Below are 19,589 nucleotides of genomic sequence, written 5' to 3' on the forward strand. Positions count from 1 at the left end.
TGTCGTGCTCTGTTCTCAAGCTTTTGCTACTAGCTCAAAGTGTTCATGAACGTGGTGAATATTTGTGCCATTGTAACACACACTGATATCCTCTGCTTGATTTTTTGTCTGGCTTGTGTTTAAAACTTGACTGTTCTTCCGCGTCTTTTTGATTGTTGAAGCTGCAAATCAGATTCCTCTGATAACATACTCATGCGAAAACAAAGTCAGTTTTGCTGGGAGATGCCCGACGGACAACTATATGGAAGGCTCAGAGGCATGTATGGGGAGCCTAAATGAAGGAACAAACATTTGACTTGGCAACGAAATGGGGGAACACACATTTGACTTGGCAACGGATTAGAGAATTACATGATGTTTGTGATATGCCATGGTTGGTTTTTGTGATCTTAATGATATCATGTATTCTTTTGAGTGCAAAGAGAGCCTTGGCTCAGTGGTTGGGCATGCGGTTGTGCAGCCTAACGACCCGAGTTCAGTTCTTAGAATTGACAGGTGATGCACAGGGGTTTTCCCCCATTTATTGAGGATCAAGTTTGGTGTGTGGTGAAACCATTCATCAAAAAATATCTTGATACTCATTTAAAAATTTTCTGAGGACCATGTTTATCCCCCATTATATAAGAAAAGATCCACTTCTTTGCGCACCCCTCCTGGTTCGAGCTCAACTGCTCCCGCGACGCGCCCCGCGTGCGCGTCTCGGGAGATCTAGATCGGCCGCCACCGGCGACTCCCACTCGTCAACGTCTCCCTCCCCTCACCGTCGCCGGAGTGCGCCCGCCGGGCGAAGCCCGTGCGGCACGGGCGGTGGCGCGGGTCGGCTATTCGGGGACAAGGGGCGCCTCGTCCGGCTGGTCTCCCAGAGGAGGGGGCGGCTGGATCCGGCGGCGACTGGGCTAGGAGGAGGTGGCGCGGTGCGGCGGCGCTGGTGGCGGGGTTTCGGTCGGGGTCGTCTTCGATCTCGATCGGGATCTCCATGGGGGGCGTCGCACGGCGGTGGCGTGACCCGATCGGCAGCGACGTCACCGGTTCGGCGGTGGGCACCGCTCGGTTCCAGCCAACAGCGAGATCGGGACGACGTGGCTTCCGGTGAAAATCGCTCCTGACTGCGGTCATAGCGGACGATGGCGGCGTCTCGAACGTCGTTCCCTTCTCGAGGCATCGTCGTTGCAGGTCACGTCAACCTGATTGGAAGGTTCCGGGGGAAACCCTAGATCTGGATCTACTGGATCGGACGATGGCGACGTTTCGATGTCGTTCTCCCTCATGGGGGCATCGTTCTGGAGCAAGTGTTGGCTAGAGGGGACAAGAGGAGGAGCGTTGTGGTATCTGACACGTCGACAACGACGGGTCTCAGCGGCATGGAGCAGCGGGGTCTCGCCGGTGGGCGTGTGATGATGGACGAGCGCAGGATGGTGGCATTGTCTGGCGTCATGGTGGCGTCGACGGCAGCTAGACCGGGCAAGGTACATGCAGCAGTACAGCACTAAAGATGGATTGGTGGCAGGTGGTTGCGGCGGCCTCATACCCGGCAGACGTCCAGGTTGAGGAGTGCGCCGGACTGGTGGGTGCCCCATACCCGGCAGGTGTCCTGGTTGGGACCTCAGGTCTTAGATGTTAGCTTTGGCTGCGAGGTCTGTTTGGTATTAGGCCCAGACTATCAGTATCCCTTCATCAACTAGATAGAAGTAGCGACAAATGTTGCCTAGACGGTGGCTTTAGTCTTACTTTTGTATGACTTTGTAAGGTTTTGTATGAATAATTAATAAAGTGGCTGCATGCATCGTCCAGATGCAGAGGCCGGGGGTCCTCCTCCATTTCTTAAAAAATGTATTCTTTTGAGAAAGAAGGGGGAAATCCACATCCAGAACAATAGATGCAAGAATTCAGAGATGTGATTCAGGAATGTAATCTGACGGACTTTGGTTAGTTTACTTATTATACACCGGGGTAGGGTCCGGGTGACCGGTCTCTTACAAATGATAGTTCGAAGGGAAAGTTCGGTTATACCCCTCTATCAGTGTACCCTCTACCTTCACCGTCCATTCTTGCATTAATTAAAATTCATGCAAGAAAACTTCTATTTTTTGTTTCTCCCGAATAAAAGAACATTTTTTTTGACGGTGCTATGACGGGCTTACGCTGGCCTGAACCATTTTCATTATCATAGATGAGATTGAGATACAACACAACGGCTACAAAAATAGCACCCGACACACGTAAGAGGAACAAAGAACAAAAGAGAAGGCACAAGGAACAACAGAACAGAGAAGAACCAGAAATGAGCTTTGGCAAGCAGCCAACACCAAGAGCTTAGCACTCATCACCACTAGTCAGACCGAGAAGAGCGGGAACTAGTATTTTTGGATCAGTCGAAAGGAGATACGTCACCGAGAAGACGTAGAGAAGAAGTCGCTTGCTGCCCTGCGATCACTCTGCACCTTGAAGAACTAGGAGAGTCGCAGCCACCGTCGAAGGGCTTCCCACTACCCAGCCACGACGAGACGGAGAGAGTCGCAGATCGTGCCGAAGGGCCATGTTCCACCGAGACAGCACTGCACCTCCTCTGGGCCACACCACGACCACCATCACAAATAGAGGGAACCAGAACACTATGCAAGGCAACCAAACTCAGGCGTCGTCGAAGGGCACCGAGCTCCGAGACCTTACCGCTGTCACGAGCCCCCAGGAGATAGGTCAACCAACAGCACCAGAATGACCAAGGAATTGTCGCTGCCATAGATCACTTCCACCGCCACCACCCTACACTCCAACAACCCAACAAGCACTCCAACCCAGACATCAAGCTACCAAGAATGGAACTGTGGCTCCAGAAACAACGCCCCCAAGGGGGATAAACGACATCAAGATGCCATCATTGTCTGATCCAGAGATGGATCTGAGGCTTTCGCCCGGGGCACACGAATGAGCGGGCAAGGTAGCTTCCCGATGACGCCTTCATGAAGGGAAGCGGCGCCGAAGGCGTCGCCGTCATCGTTGCCGATGAGATCGACACAAGGCTTTCGCCTTAAGCAAACCATCCCAATCAACTCCGCCGAAGTTGTCACTGAGTCCAGCAGCTCGAGACCTCCCCACCCTCCTACCAGTCCACGGCGAGCGTCCTCGCTAGGACTAGCACGAGGCTTCGGTGACGCAGACACTCATCTCGAGCACCCGCATAGCCGAAGTCAGCTCGGTGTCAGCTGCAGCCCGCATCCAAGCCCTCGCCGCCGGCCACACCCCACCACCAGCACATACAGCCACCAGGACCCTCCCCATCCACAACCAAAGCAGAGCAGCCCCTGTAACCAAGCCAAATCTGAGCTCCACAAGAACCAACACCGCCGACTACCAGCCAAACCTCCTCCACGAGCCACACAACCACCACCTCCAACACGCCCCCATCCACCCAGCCGTGGCTACTGGCCGGAGCCGGCCGAGTCGAGCTGCTGCCTTTGAAGGACGCCAGATCCGAGTGGGCTCGACCTCGCGAACCAGGTCAAGGTCGCCGGAGAATGGGCCAGCAAAGCACATATGCCGACCGCCACCGCTGTCGTAGCCCAGGCATTGACCGCCGAGCCACCGCAGCGAGATCCGCAGCGGAAACCGCCACCACCAGTGCGCTGGAGAGACAGCTCGCCCTGCCTCCACGCGCCAGCCGAAGAAGTGCCCCGCCGCCGCCGTCCCCGGATCGAGCCGAGCTTCACTGGCCGTAGCCTCTGGCGGCGGCGAGATGAGGGAGGGACGGGTGGGTGAGTGGCGGCGCTAGGGTTCGCCCCCCGAGTCGCCAGGGAGAGCAATAAAAGAACATTTAAACTCGAAACTTTGCGGATCAACGTCACACAAGTACTACCATGTGCAAAAAAGTTTTCAGATTTTTTGGGGGTCAGGTCCGGGAACAGCTTGACCGGGCTCTTACGAGTGATAGTTGGAAGGGAAAGTTCTGGTTGTACTTGTACCCCTATATCAGTGTACCCTCTATTCTCACGTTCCACTCTTGCATTAAAAAATTAAATTTCGTACAAGGAAACTTCTCTTTTTTGTTTCTCCCAAATAAAAGAATATTTGAACTCGAAACTTTGTGGATCTACATCACACAAGCACTACCATGTGTAGAAAAGTATATGGATTTTTTGGCACAACATAAAATTTTAAAAATGATACGATTCATTTGAAATTTGACAAATCTATGTTTCATCAAGAAAATCGGAAACATTATATACAATGAGTGACACTTGTGTATAGGACATGAAGTTTCTACTCGCGAGCTCATATGCACCCTTATGAATAGTAAACAAATTAAAAATTGCAAATAAAATTCTAAATAAATTTGAAACTTTTTGGGATCAAACATTGCCAAATTCTAAACATGCGTGCAAATTTTCATGAAGAAACAACATTCCAAAAACGCATTAGTAAGAAGAACAAATTGATGCCCCAAAAGTCTGTTTCTTGAAGCATCAATTTTGGTTTTTAGAAAGAATTTTGGAATGTTTGTTCTTCAAGAAATTTTGCACACATGTTGAGAATTCGTCAATGTTTGTTCCCCAAAAAATCAGATTTTTTTTCCGAATGTTTTTACTTTTTTCTTGATTTTACTATTCATAAAGGTGCATATGAGCTCGCGAGCCGAAGGGTACATTCGTTGTGTATAGTTGATATGCAAAGTTTCAAGGTCAAATGTTCTCTTATTTGGAAGAAATAAAAAATAGAAATATCTATATAAAGGATAGCACGAATCTTCACGCAAACTGGATGGTCTAGATAGAGGGTACACTCGTATCGGGGTACAAAAGATCCACACTCTTGGAAGGGGTGTCAAATTTGTTGATGCTATGCTAGAAAACCTAGAGTACAGTCGGTCGGATCACAGAGCAACTTTGATGCATTGGGATGAAGGCCAACAGTCTGATTATAGTGGACCAACGGTGTTGTAATTCGAAGCTCGCTGGTTACGTGAGGCTCAGTTTAGGGAATGGACTGCGTCGGATTCTGCAGCGCATGCTCATGATCTAGCGGGAAAACTTGCTGCTATCCACCAGATTCTTGTCATTGGGATAAAAATGTTTTGCAAAGAAAGAGGAAAAAGGTTAAGTGCAGCGATTCGGTGCCCAGGTTCATCTGCACCCGGTCAGAAACAAATATCATAATTTTTTTAGAAAAATTCAAAAAAAAATTGTATGGTAGAAAATTTCATGCTTGAGGTTCGCTCCATTTTTCAAACAATTTGGACATCGGCGCAACTCTCGGCAAAAAAGACAAATCGGGTCGGAACAATGCATGAACAGTAAACCTTTTTACAGATCCCGAATTTTTCTTTTTTGCAGAGAGCTGCTCAGATGTCCAAATGATTTTAAAATTGGAGCGGACCTCTCGCATCAAATTATCTACCATGCAAAAAAAATTAGAATTTTTTGATTTTTTTTTCTAGTGTTTGTTTTGATTTTTTTCGTCAGGGCGGGTGCAGATGAGCCTGGGCTCAGAAGAAGATGATTATCGAAAAAGGTTACATAATGCTCAGAGAAAGTAACACGAGATGTGTTGACGGATGAAAACCTGGCTAGCTCGGCAAAAATAATTAATGATAGACATATAAGAGTTTATTGAGCAAGAACTGTACTATGCGCAAGGAGTAGAGTGGATTGGCTCAAGTTTGGAGACCGGAACACGTCTTATTTTCAGTGTTCTGCTAGTGTGAGGAGGGCATGCAACAAAAAAGAAACATCTAAAGGATGATCAAGGATTCGTCGGCAAGGTACTGCATACCTTAACCCGATGATCACTAGTTACTTTTCTGGACTGTTTACCAGGGAGGTGGATGATGTTGATCCGGGAATTCTTGAGAAAGTTATACCTTAAATGACTTCCGACATGTAGGAGAAGCTTCAGAGGCCCTATTCGACGGAAGATGTGAAAAAGGCTCTTTTTAAAATTGGCGACATGAAAGCTCCAGGTATGATGGTTTGCATGCAATATTTTTTTTAAATGTTGTTATATTATTGGGGATACTCTATGCAATGAAGTGTTATGTGGTATGAATGATAAAGTCATACTTGATTGGTGGAATGGCATTGTTATTGCCCTTATCCTCAAAACTGAAGCTACGGATAGAGTTACCCAATATCATCTTATTAGCTTATGTAATGTGCTTTACAAAGTTATAAAAATGATAGCTATGCGGTTGAAGAGAGTACTAGATAAAATCATTTCTCCTATTCAGAGTGCTTTGTGCTCGGGCGCCTCGCTACTGATAATAGCTTGTTGGCTTATGAGTGTATACATATGATAAAAATGAAAAACATGGGAACGAGGGGTATTGTGGAGTGAAACTTGATATGCACAAAGAATATGATCATGTTGAGTGGATTTTTTTTGGAGGACACAATGATTGAGTTGGTGGTTTCAGAGGTAGTTGGTTGATTTATTAATGGCATGTGTGAAGTAAGTAAAGTATAAGGTTAGATTCAATTATCAAACTGACCAATTTGTACCAACTCGGGGTCTCCGTCAAGGAGATTCTTTGTTTCCATATCTATTTCTTATTTGTGCAGAGGGGATCAAGTCTTTTGGCTCATAAGGTGGGTTCATGACATCAAAGGTTTAAGGGCGTGCAAAAATGCACCATAGTTTCACCTTTTTTTTGCTGGTGATTCCCTAGTCCCGATGAAGGTAAATGTTGTTAATGCAAATCACGTTGAGACAAGTTCTTGATCAATATCGCACTAGCTCTGAACAGATGGTGAGTGAAGGAAAATGTGACATTTTTTAGCTTCAATGTTGATGTCGATTTGAGGCACATGTTTGCTATGAATTAAATATCATGACAGAGGCTATCAACTATGTCTAATAAATACATTGGTCTCTCTGCTATGATGGGGCAGGTAGAAGTGACCGTTTTGTTCATCTTCTGGAGAGTGTTGCTAGTTGCCTAAAAATATCAAGAGAAAATAAATCTACTAGTGGGAGGAAGGAAATTTTAATCAGACTGTGCTCCAATCACTACAAGTATTTGCGATAGCGGTGTTTTAATATATATAATAATACCTAAAAGATAACCCCTTAGTGATCTAAACGATCTTATATTTTCTTTTACAGCGGGAGTATATAATTAAATTACTGATAAGATGACAACTTTTTTGTGGGAAAACTATGCGAGAAAATGCATTGGTGGGCTTGACAGAAAATGTGCATTAAAAAAATGATGAATAAAGTGCGCCCTATATGGCTTAAAGAAAAGGGTACTCTGGTGTCAGAGTGGCCTCGGAGCAAAAACTAGGTTTAGAGGGGAAGAGTTTGGAAAAAAAAAGAAAAAAAAGAAGAGGAAACCCTAAACCCCTCCTCCCCTCCCCTTCGCTTCACCTCTTCTTCCCCGTGGCGGCGAGCTGCGGCGGCGCTCCGGTGGCAGTCGACGGCGACGCTCCGGTGCGCTTCGACGCCGGCGGCCACCTCCCGGCGACGGCCAACCACTCGGCGGTGAGTTTTCTGCTCTCGCGCTCTCGCGCTCACCCCTTATCCCCTGCGGCGACCTAGGTTTAGGAGCTCGCCGCGGCGCCGTGCCCCTGCTGGCCGCCGTGGAGTTCTTCTGCGCTTCCTGCCGCCGCCGCGCCTAGGTCTGCTTGTCTGCTTTCAGTCATTTGCTGATGACTTTTTCCACATGGGTTTGCGCAATACACTGACCAAACCTGTTGAAGACCTACTACTACTAGTGTAATCAAACAGCCACTGCTTGTTGATGCTTGCTTGCCGCCGGCCCTGGTAGAGGGATTCAAATTGCTTGCTGCTGCTTGCTGCAGCTAATCGTGCATCACTGAATTTGGTGCAGGCCAGACTTGCAGGCTTATGCAGAGAGCAGAGGCCAGGAGCAGAACGGGCCGGTGAAGACAGCAGCAAGAGGCGGCATCACGCGAAGGTGGGGAGCAGCGCGTGGTTTGGTTAGTTCTTCGTCTAATACCTATTTTACTCATCTGAATCACAAGAGCTCTAAGTTTCCCAATTGTGATTCATTCTTGTTGTTGACCAGAATATCGTGTTGGAACTGACGAATTTATTTATTTATCTCTCTGTCTGTCAGGTTGAATTGGTAGGTATCGGTGCATAATGTCGTCCAATTGGCGGTCACTGCAGCACCGGCATCGCTACACCTACACATCGGTCGTCTTCCCCAAGCACTACCTGGAAGCACTGCCCCTTGTGCCGGCCCAGGTCTCCGCGTCCAATTTCTTCGCCCAGCTGAACAATTTGATATCCCTGCCATCCACCTACGCGCAAATCGTTGTGGTCAAGGACTTCGCCTCGGCGTTTGTGCAGTTTCTTTCTGCTCCAGCGATATCTGATGATGTCGTGCTTGCTGCCGCCAAGCTTTATTTGGAGATCCTCTTCTTTGAGAACTCGCTCCCTCTCCATCGGGTGCTAATATCTGTGCTTGCCAAGTGCAACAAGTTCTCTGCGCTCATTAGTGCCTGCTTTACTTTGCTGTGTGAAGAGTATGGTGCCTCTGGTGTCAAGGCAAAGAAGAGATTTTTGGTGTCTCGAGCTGCGTTGTCACTGATTGGCTACCCCAAGTTGGGTTTTCTGAATGAGGCAGTTGAGAAGGGTGTAGAGATCATGGCATGGGATGTGGTTGCTGGGCTTGATGGAGTGATTAGGGACATAGATGATGGGTCCCGGCCATCTCCAGTTGTGATGGAGCAGTGCCAAGAGGCCATGTCTTGCATGTACTACTTGCTGCAGCGTTACCCTTCTAAGTTTACTGGACTTGATGAGGCATCAGCTGTCTTCAAGAGTGCTGTTAGGACGATACTGACTGTTCTGAAGTCATCTGCCTTTTCGAGGGATTGTCTGGTGGCCTCTGGAGTTTGCTTCTGTGCTGCAATTCAGGTTTTCATGAGTACCGAGCAGATTTCCTGGTTTATTTCTCAAGGGCTCTTTGGTATCTTTCCTGACCATGAAGAGGATCTAGCTGCGCATGATGCACTTTCTGATTTTCATCTGAGTGAAGAAATCAGAGATCTCTCGGTTTTGAGTAGACTTTGTTTGCTCAGAGGGATTTTGACGGCTATTCCAAGGAAAGCACTCAACGTGCGTCAGCTTCATTCAAATGGATCTTTATGGACTGTATTGTATGATGGGATTTTGCCTGAGCTTTGCATGCACTGTGAGAACCCCATTGATAGGCACTTCAATTTCCATGCTCTGACAGTGACTCAAATATGTCTGCAGCAGATTAAGACATCTGTTTTGGCTGATTTCACTGACTTCTCTGGTGACTATAAGCCTTTCTCTAGGGATGTTGTCAACCGTGTATTAAAAATCATATGGAGCAACCTGGAAGATCCTTTGAGTCAGACTGTAAAACAAGTGCACCTCATCTTTGATCTCCTATTGGATATTGAATCGTGTCTTCCATCAGAAGACCAAAGCGTCAAATTGGTTCTGTGCGACATTGCAAATGATTTACTTCGCCTAGGTCCGCGATGCAAAGGGAGATATATCCCTTTAGCTTCTTTGACGAGGCGATTGGGTGCCAAATCTCTTCTAAGCTTGAAATCAAACCTCCTTTTAGAAACAGCCTATGCTTACATAGATGATGATGTTTGTTGTGCTGCAACATCGTTTTTAAAATGCTTCCTTGAGAATTTAAGGGATGAATGCTGGAATGAGGATGGTGTTGAGCAAGGATATGATGCCTTTAGAGGGTTGTGCTTGCCTCCTTTGATGCGGGGATTAGTATCTGGTAATTCCAAGCTACGATCCAATTTAAATACTTATGCAGTACCCACTGTCATCGAAGTTGACACAGACAGTATATTTGCAATGCTTGGATTCATCTCTGTAGGCCCAAGTGCAGATGCAAATAAATTGGATGTGCCATTGAAAAGTGACCAATGTATAGCCGCACTGGTTTCACTGCTAAAGGTCTCTCGAAATCTCGCACTTGTGGAAGGGGACATTCATATGGATTCTGATGAATTGCTTGAGCAGGAGGATAATAAGGGTGCTGTAATCATATCTGTTAAAGGGATTACTGTTAGAGTACCTGCTAATTGGTTTGTTTTGGCACTGACACACAGTGATGAAACTCTGCGTATAGATGCTGCTGAATCTCTCTTCCTAAATCCTAAGACATCAAGTCTTCCATCCTCCTTGGAACTGAGTTTGCTTAAACTAGCAGTCCCATTGAATATGCGTTGTAGCTCAACAGCATTTCAAATGAAATGGGCAGGTTTATTTAGAAAGTTTTTTGCTAGGGTGCGCACAGCACTGGACAGACAGCTAAAGCAGGGATCATGGCTGCCATCACCAAACTCTATTGTAAAAGAAGCTCATCCTGTGGACACTGTTATGGACACTACTGTGCAGAGAGCGGAAGATCTCTTCCAGTTCATGAAGTGGTTGGGCTCCTTCCTATTTAATTCTTGTTACCCTTCTGCCCCTTATGAAAGGAAAACAATTGCAATGGAGCTTATTCTTATAATGGTAGATGTATGGCCTATTCGTCGCTCTGAAGGGAAGACTGATGTTCATCCTTATAATGACAGCATAACATTGCCAGATTCAACAATTTCATTTGTAGGGTCTATAATTGATAGCTGGGACAAGCTAAGGGAAAATTCTTTCCGCATTCTGTTGCAGTTTCCAACACCTCTTCCTGGAATTTCCCAGAGTGCATCCATAAATGATGTTATCAGATGGGCAAAAGAACTCGTGCTAAGCCCGCGAGTTCGGGAAAGTGACGCTGGCGCATTAACCTTCCGACTTATATTTCGGAAGTATGTTTTGGAGCTTGGATGTGTTATTGTTTTCTCTGAAGAAAATGATTGCCTTCAGTGTTACACGAAATCTACAGATGAAGATACAGAAGTAATTACCAGTCAAAACCCAGTTGCACAGTACATTTCATCACTCATTCAGTGGCTGTGTACTGTTGTAGAAGAGGGTGAGAGGGATCTTTGTGAAGCATGTAAGAGAAGCTTTGTTCATGGAGTTCTTCTTACCTTGCGCTACACATTTGATGAGCTGAATTGGAACTCTGCAGCAATCCAATCGTGTCTTTCAGAGATGAGGAGTTTGGTTGGAAAGCTTCTTCAACTCATAATGCGTATAACATCGCTAGCCCTGTGGGTAGTTTCTTCTGATGCATGGTATATGCCATATGATATGGATGACATGATTGATGATGGCTCCTTTCTCTTGGATATAATTGATGAGGATCAACCTGATACTGCTTTAGCAACGACAGAGAAGAATGCCAAATCAGGGAATAATGGCAAACCGGCCGAACATGTTATTATGGTTGGTTGTTGGCTTGCTATGAAGGAGGTAATGGATTAGTTCCTTATTACTTTACTCACCTAAGTTCCGAAGTTGCTTTTCACTAGCTTTAGTTTTGAACTTAAGCAATTGCCTAAAACATATTGATCATATGGCATGGACCAACTTTGTTGTCAGTATTTTTTTCTTCTGAAATACATGTTTGTCCACTTATTTATGTAACACTTCCTGTCCTGTTTGAGAGCATAATTTTGGTAAATTTGTTACGTTGAGAAAAGGTTATTATTTCTGGGAAGTTCATACGTTGCGTCTCAGATCCATTACCAATATTATATTGTACCAATGCAGTTATCCGGATATAGTTTTTTAATAGTCTTTCTATGGTGTAAGTTTTCCATTTATATTTCAGGTTAGCCTTCTATTTGGAACCATTGTCAGGAAAATTCCATTGCCTGTCTGTTCTCACTCAAATTCATCTCAGAATGGTTTGTCTGACAATACCGAGCAGACAAACATGTCTGGGGAGGTTCTAGATGTGGAACAGTTAGAGATGATGGGTGATCATTTTTTGCAAGTTCTTCTTAAAATGAAGCATAATGGTGCAATTGATAAGACAAGGGCTGGACTTACTGCCCTCTGCAACCGTCTTCTTTGCTCAAATGATTCAAGGTATGTTCCATTGCCCATTTAGGATCCCTTTTGGAAACCAAGGGAAACATTGTTCATGATAACTTGGTACTGCAATTCTTGTTTACATTGGAAATGTATGTATGAAAAATTCAGCAACAGGTAACATTTCATTTCTTGAATTTGTGAGACATCATATCACACAACACCATCCTCCTTTTTAATCAGTATCATCCTTGTGGAGGTTTAATAAAATCCAGCCTCCCTCTAAAAAACATTTTATCCTTGTGGAAGTACAACGATATTCAACATGAATATATTGAGTAATGTGGTGATGCATGTATACTGCAATTGTGGACACCTGCAAATTTGTGATATTCTGAGGGTTGAAATTCAAAACTGTGCAAGTTTTCCTTGTTAATAGATGTTTTTCATCATCATTCTTCGCCATTATGGTCTCGACATCATAAGTGGTATGTTGTGATTTTTTGTTGAAACCTAATTCTGGATTTATGTGTATGTGGAGTTGAAACTCATACTTTCAGTTAAGCCAGATTCATGTCGACGGTTATGTAGCATGTCCAGTAAAACTTTTAATGGTTTATATCCTAGCTCCTGAGAATCTTTAATTTCTTTCATCATTCACAGGCTCTGCAAAATGACGGAATCGTGGATGCTGTTACTGATGGATAGGGCAGTTGCTAAAGGGCAAACTGTGGATGATTTGCTAAGAAGGAGCGCAGGAATCCCTGCTTCTTTTATGGCACTGTTCCTTGCAGAGCCAGATGGAACTCCAAAGAAGCTACTTCCAAGGGCGTTACAATGGCTGATAGAATTTGCTAAAACGTCTTTATCTAATTTTCAGAAAGATCACAACCAGAAATCTGAAGCAATGAAAGACTGCATTGTAGATTCGTGTGAGTCACAATCAGGAATCACCACAAGTGTTCATTCTAATGGAAATTTGTCAAAAAGCCGAGATGAGGGTGTTGTTCCTACAGTGCATGCATTCAATGTGCTTAGAGCTGCTTTTAATGATGCAAATTTAGCAGCTGACACTTCGGGTTTCTGTGCTGAGGCAACGATAGTTGCAGTACATGCATTTTCATCTCCTTACTGGGAAGTGCGTAATGCAGCTTGTCTAGCATATACTGCACTGGTTCGCCGCATGGTTGGGTTTTTGAATGTGCAGAAACGGGAGTCTGCACGACGGTCAATATCTGGCCTTGAATTCTTCCACAGGCAAGTTCATTTGGTATATAGTTTGCAGTCTGGTAAAGTTGATCTTGTGGCCTTTTATTGCCATGCTGTTCTTACAAGTTTAGTATATAGTTTGCAGTCTGGTAACATTGGTCTTGTGATCTTATATTAGCATGCTGTTCTTACACATTAATATCATGAGAAAAATAGCAATTAGTTTAGTGCAAGTATAATATTGATAATCATTTTTTTTTGGTTCAGCACCTCAGTGTTGCTGATATGATAAAAGAGTGGAATTACTTCCAAAAATAATACTACTTTATTTATTGTAGTCCTGATGTAGGATTGCCATTCTTGTGTAAACCTTTTGTTCTTGTGTTTGTTTATGGTGAAACATTATATCCAATATTTTCCCAAACTAATATTCAGTTGGTGGGATTGACTATTTTATTGACTGAATTGTGCCTTGTTTTATTATGTATAGGTACCCGGCACTTCATCCATTCCTTTCTAGTGAACTGAAAGTTGCAACAGAACTATTAGCTGATGGGGTTTCCTGCAATTTAGAGTCACATATCGCAAAAGCCATACACCCCAGCCTGTGCCCTATTCTTATTCTTTTATCAAGGCTTAAGCCGTCACCCATTAGCTGTGCAACCGATGATCCTTTAGATCCATTTTTGCTTTTACCTTTTATCCAGAAATGTGCTACCCAGAGTAACTACCGGGTTCGTGTCCTTGCATCAAGGGCTTTAATTGGTCTGGTATCTAACGAGAGACTGCAGCACGTTGTTGGTGATATACTGGATGATTTACCTTGTGGAGGTCGTAAAGTGTCAACTCATAATTCTCAGTCTTCTTCATTCAATTCAATCCATGGCCTTCTTCTGCAGCTGTTTTCCCTTCTCGATAGAAACTTCAGAGGTTTGACAGACAGTAACAAGAAGGATCAGATTCTTGGCCAACTAGTCGAGGTTCTCTCAAAGTGCTCTTGGCTTGGCTGCTGTAAATTATGTGCATGCCCTGTTGTAAGTACATCATACTTACGGGTTCTGGATCAGATGCTTGATGTTGCAAGGACAGGGAAAAGCAAGCATACTGACGTTATCCGGACACTGCTGTTACAATTGAGTTCCCAGAGTCTGAACAATGTAACATCAACCCACCATGCTTTCCATGATCCTACCCAGATTGAATTTCAGCAGCAAGCAGTTGCATCATATTTCAGCTGTGTTGGTATTCCCAAGGGACATGATGAAACCGCTGAGGAAGATGTTCGATTGCAAATACTTGATCAGTCGACTTCAAGCATGTCAGAGACGCCTTGTGCGGTCTCCCTCACTGAGCTGCACAAGGAGATAATGTCTTGCCTTGCCAATCCTATATATGATGTTAGAATCACAGCGCTGAAGAGGATTCTGCAGCTTGTGAAATCAATCAGGTCTGGTGATAGTAAGAACATTTTGCATCAATGGGCTAGGGCTAGTCTGCACTCTGTGATTATGGAACGGTTATCTGTGGAAGAACACCCCAAATGCCTTTATTATAGTCTAAGGATCATATTTTCATGGAACGTGGAATGCCAGTTCAACAATGGAGAAGATTGCAATACATTTTTATCCATCTGGGACAGATTAGTTCTTTTGAACAGCACTGTGTCACATGCAAAAACCAGAGAAATAATTCTATGTTGCATGGGTATGTGCATGAAGCAGTTTGCTAAATTGATGAGGGATGGCGTGTTACCGGAAGGTCTTAAAACGAGTGAGCTCTCTACTTCCTCTGGGAGTATCCACAAAGGGAATAATAGATTGTCCGCAGCCATTATCAGCACAGACCTTTTTGTCAGTCTTGTTAAGAAGCAAAGTGCACCATCTGAAACCGTGAATTCTCGTAGGGCTGCCGCTGAAGCAATTATCGCTTCAGGTCTTCTTGAAGAGGCAAATTTTGTCAAAGCACGTGTGTCCAACACATACATTCCTTCGGAACAAGACAACGAATGCCATCTCGAGGAGAAATGCTTGAAAGCTAGCCCGGGTGAATTTGCCAGTCTCTATGCATGCAAGATACTTGACCTATGGTTCATATGCATCCAGTTGCTGGAGGATGAGGATGTCCATCTTCGGCAGAAACTCGCCAACGATGTCCAGAAGATAATTGGAAATGGGTCAGGCAACAAGCTATGTGATGATTCCACGCCACTGCAAGTGGACAGGGTGATTGCGTTGAGCTTCGAGTTCATAACCTGCTTGTTTGGTCACTGGCTGAAATATGTCGAGTACTTGCTAAGGATGGTTTTGGACACTGCTAACACGTTGGACTCGGATGGTGACTTGGTCCGTCAGATATTCGACAAAGAAATCGATAACCACCATGAGGAGAAGCTGCTGATATGCCAAATCAGCTGCTCAAACATTCAGAAGCTCATGCGGTCTGGGCATCAGCTGGCAACATCAGGGAGAAGCGAAGCGTTGTTGCAGAACTGGAGGGAGCGCTTCTTGCACCAGCTTACGTCGTTGACGAGTGGCTACCTCGAGAAAGAGGGGAAAACCGATTGGATTGGCGGCATTGGCAACCACAAGGATGTGTTCGCGTCGGTATACGCGAATCTGCTCGGCCTGTATGCGCTCACCGAATCAAGTTGGTTACCGGAACAAGCGGAGGACAGGCACGAATCGTATCTGCGAGAATTTTCAGACCTGGAGGGGTTCATCGCCCCGTTCCTGAAGAACCCTTTGATCTCCAACCTTTACTTGCTGGTGAAGCGGTCGCATAAGCCGGAAGAGGACCAGGGGGGAGGCTCTGCCGCCTCGGAAAATTTTGATCCATATTTTCTCCTCAGATGATTTTTCTTTCTCATATACAACAATTTAAGTAGCTCCTTTCGAGCGAGATAGCGGTTACTTGGTCTGGAACCAATTTGCAAATTGTTTTTGTTACATGCGATGAGTATCTGTAAACCGTGTTTCTTTCTACAGCTAAGTTTTGCGGCCACCATAATTTTGTTTTATTGGGGGTGAAACTGTTGTGCTATGATGTTGTTATTATATAGAAGTCGCCGCCGTATGTTCTGCATCAGGAATAGCACATGATTTTAGTTTTGAGCAGCAGCAGCTTGAGTGGCTAATGTGAATGTCATCGTGGTGAAAACTGCAGCCGAAAATCAGCACAATGGCCCATTGAATTCTTTGCCTCGTCAATCGAGTTAGGCAATCTGTCAGTTAAATAAAAAGCTGTAAATAAATCTGTGCACTTTATATCGGCACCATTTTTTACATGGGCTGTGATTCCTACTACAGTTCCAGGCTTTCAGCCTTCATCCAGAAAAGCTGATGAATTAACAGCTCGAGCTCTAGGACATTTACCTGTCATCTCTCTCAAGATAAAGTCAACAATCTTACAAGAAGGTCAGTTTCTTCAACCCAACTACAGAAGGTTCACAGTTTTGGGTGGAGCTGGGGCGCCTGGCTGTGGACCACCGCCACGCCGGCGGCGAAGCACTGCAGCGGCGAGACCACGCCGGCGTCGAAGTAGAGGATGAAGAGGCCCTCCGCGACGCTCACCAGCCTCACCGCCGGCTCGCCGCCGCTCCTCGCCCCCTGAAATTGGATGGAAACGGAGATGAACAATGTGCCGCTTCTTCTGAAACATCAAATCCTGTCTGAATTGTGCTTACCGTTGGTGACAGCTCCACCGACTTGGCACCGTCCTCAGGCGGCGGTGACCCGCCGCCGTCGTTGGTCAGCACTCTGATGGGGCAGCCGAGGTCCCACCCGCCGCACTCGCAGCGGCCGCCGTTCCGCCACCGCTCGACGAGCCCCGACGGGCCGCCCTTCTTGGAAGCCGCGCCGCCGTGGTATCCTCTTGGGACAATGGCGCTTATGCACCACCTTGCATTCTTATTCCTGCTCTCTGAATGAGCGACTCCTCCGGCCTTCTCAAGGAACTTGAGGCCCCAGCCGCCGACGACGGCTGGCTCTTCCCGCCGTTCCCTCACCACGATCGCCGCGACCTCCTGGTTGGCCGGCAGATCGTCGGCGGCGAGGCTCACCAACCCTGTCGCCTTTCCAGCACCGCCCAGTTCGGCGTCGAGCATTTCGCGCACATCGTCGTCGAACCGCAGCGGGGAAGAAGGTCTGCCAAACCTTCCCCATGCAGCATGTTTCGGGCTGGAGGAAGCATTGGGCGACCTCATGATCTCTGCCACCCTCTTCACCAGCCCCTTGCCTTTTGCAGCACTGTAGGCGCTCTGCATCTGCCTCAGGTAGTCATCAGGGGAGCCATACATGACAAACTCAGTCTCCACACCCCTTGACCCGTCTGAGCCCAGCACCAGAGAGCTTGTCACCTTCATCTTGCCGACGAGTTTCGACACGCCGCTCGAGTAGTTCCCCATCCAGTCCTTCTTCCCTTGCTCGTCCGAATGGAACAGGTAGACGTAGTCGGCGGCGGCGGCGGCTTTGCCGTCGCCATGCGGCTTGACAGGGCTTGCGGTGTACATCGCCATTGGGTTGTCCAGTGACAGTTCAAAGTGAGGGAGCCCATCTTTCCATATACACTGCAGAAGGCCTGCACTAAGAGATGATGATGGTGGTGGGTGTGAGGACAGACCAGGCTGATTTGACCTCAGACATGCCGTGCCTGAGCAAGAAGGCGCCGTGCCCTCATGCGCGGCGAGCTCCGCCGCGCTTCTCTTCGACGGTGATGATGCCCCGGGGGAGGACATCTCCCATGTCTCCGGGGATATCAGCTTCAGTATCTCTGACTGTGTTATGGTGTGTGATCTTGACCGGGTTTTCCTCATCTTGGCCCCCGGAAGGAAGAAAGAGGGGCTCTTCGGCGGCCTTGTCTTGGCGTTCACCAGCGCATGTAAGGAGTCCAGCATCATCTTGTCCGAAGGACTGAGGGTGACATCCCCGGCGCTGGCTCCGCCGCTGATCAAGTCGTCGAGATCACTCACGTTGTGGGTTCTTGTTGGGTGCCTCAGGCTTCTTATCAGGAACTCCAAGATCATCATCTTCGCAGGAAGCGTCGGGCACAAGTCGGGGCGAGGCGCGTCGCCACCGCAAGAGCATGGTGACCTGTGGCATGTCTGGCAGCTCCTGCTCTTCCTCTCATCTAATGGAAATGTCTGCCTGTAGTTTACCAGAGCCAGATCAGACTGAACCTCGGGTGCAACAACTGGCAGGTGTTGATGATGGTCATCTTCTGACCTTCCACTGAACTCTGGAGCGGCGCTGTCGCCGCGTAATCCGTTCCTCCTTTCCAAATATACGAGCTCCATCTTCGCCGAAGAACCAAAAATCTAGTGAATGCTGGAAAATCTGATCTTGATTACCTGCACAGCAGTAACATCACTGGCATGTTAAAGATGACAGAAAACCCAAATCTGATCTGACAGACAGGAAATTAAGAACTGCCAAAATCATGCCTATGTTGTCTATGATGACAGCTAAGCAGTTTCCGGTATATCGGTGCCGGATCCGAAAATATTGATAAGATGACTGTCAAGCAGTTTCCGTATATCGGCGCCGGATCAGAAAGTACTGAAAAGGGAGCAATGACTTTCCCTAAATAGTAAGCAAATAAATGCCCCCTGACCAACTGTACCGAGAATCTAAAAATATTTTGCGCGCAAGATCATGGAGCAAACATTCATAAGATTTTCTAATTAACCAATCAATCGAATCCTTAAAACAATATGAATGGACAACAGTTGCCAGGAGAGGTCCATGTGAGTTATCACAAAAAAAGAAGAAGAGAGAAGACCATGTGTTTGTGTTGGCCATTTTCTATGAAACATCCTATGCCCAATATGAGGCTTACACACAAACTGCCCAGAAATCATTATGATGAACCAACCCAGAGAGAGACCCTCTCTTCTTCCCAATGGAAATGATTGAACCATGCACAGGGTTATAAATCCCCCACAAGTACCATCTCAGCAGCACCAATTGGGCAAAAATTTAATGCTTTCTCTCCGTAAGATCGTCGCGTACGCTCTATCCATGAAAACGGTACCATCTAAATTCTGAAGTCCTTCCTTTCATCTCAGTAGAAGCAAGAGAACATGCTAGTATTAATACTAACTGTACTACTACCAAGTGGAGTCCATTGCTTAGAATGCACTGCCACTGAAGCATCGGGCATTTGACTGTAGGAACAAAGTAAATGCAGCACTTGAAGCAGAGATTGATGTACAAGCAAGAACAGAGCAATTTCTTATCCTCTGCAATTATTTCATCGAGAGGAGTCAACTGGACTAAAAGATAAGTGTTTTTTTTATGGTTCTTAGTTAGGCATGAAAACTAAAGCAGCAGCAGCCTGCAGAAAAGCAAGCACAAGTAGGGAATAATGGCCAACCAAAAAAGGAAGAACTTAATTGCATTCATCACCGGCGGCTTAAATATTGATAAGACCACAGTGAAGCAGTTTCAGTTTCCGTGTATTGGTGATCAGAAAATACTGAAAACACAGCAATGACTTTCCCT

The 19,589-nt window shown here is 46.1% G+C and overlaps 2 protein-coding genes across 4 annotated transcripts in view; one reads left to right on the forward strand and one right to left on the reverse strand.

Moving 5' to 3' along the window:
• Positions 1 to 7,254: 7,254 nt before the first annotated feature.
• On the forward strand, positions 7,255 to 16,108 carry LOC123098962 (thyroid adenoma-associated protein homolog). Of its 3 annotated transcripts, none has more exons than XM_044521058.1 (6): positions 7,255 to 7,473; positions 7,823 to 7,931; positions 8,072 to 11,319; positions 11,681 to 11,940; positions 12,547 to 13,140; positions 13,583 to 16,108. In XM_044521058.1, the coding sequence occupies exons 3-6, from the start codon at positions 8,098 to 8,100 to the stop codon at positions 15,942 to 15,944; spliced, it is 6,438 nt and encodes a 2,145-aa protein (XP_044376993.1). In that variant the 5' UTR covers positions 7,255 to 7,473; positions 7,823 to 7,931; positions 8,072 to 8,097; the 3' UTR covers positions 15,945 to 16,108. The 3 variants fall into 3 exon arrangements, with proteins under 3 accessions (XP_044376993.1, XP_044376995.1, XP_044376994.1); XM_044521060.1 differs by having other exon boundaries at positions 7,823 to 7,909; XM_044521059.1 differs by having other exon boundaries at positions 7,272 to 7,473; positions 7,828 to 7,931.
• A 226-nt stretch (positions 16,109 to 16,334) lies between these two features.
• The window catches only part of LOC123098965 (uncharacterized), a 6,098-nt gene continuing 2,843 nt past the window's right edge, over positions 16,335 to 19,589 (reverse strand). The window contains exons 2-3 of the mRNA XM_044521061.1: positions 16,775 to 18,436; positions 16,335 to 16,697 (exon numbers count right to left, since the gene is read on the reverse strand). Of these exons, the coding sequence (XP_044376996.1) occupies positions 16,536 to 16,697; positions 16,775 to 18,382 (1,770 nt within the window). The 5' untranslated portion in view covers positions 18,383 to 18,436 and the 3' untranslated portion in view covers positions 16,335 to 16,535. The remainder of the gene's footprint in view (positions 16,698 to 16,774; positions 18,437 to 19,589) is intronic.

Source organism: Triticum aestivum, chromosome 4D (assembly GCF_018294505.1).
Source record: "Triticum aestivum cultivar Chinese Spring chromosome 4D, IWGSC CS RefSeq v2.1, whole genome shotgun sequence".
Taxonomy (NCBI): domain Eukaryota; kingdom Viridiplantae; phylum Streptophyta; class Magnoliopsida; order Poales; family Poaceae; genus Triticum; species Triticum aestivum.

Coding starts and splice junctions, on each gene's coding strand:
- LOC123098962 (XM_044521058.1), top strand. CDS start 8,098: ATGTCGTCCAATTGGCGGTCACTGCAGCACCGGCATCGCTACACCTAC. Junction 11,941..12,546: donor CTTTGCTCAAATGATTCAAG/GTATGTTCCATT, acceptor CATCATTCACAG/GCTCTGCAAAATGACGGAAT. Junction 13,141..13,582: donor GGCCTTGAATTCTTCCACAG/GCAAGTTCATTT, acceptor TATTATGTATAG/GTACCCGGCACTTCATCCAT.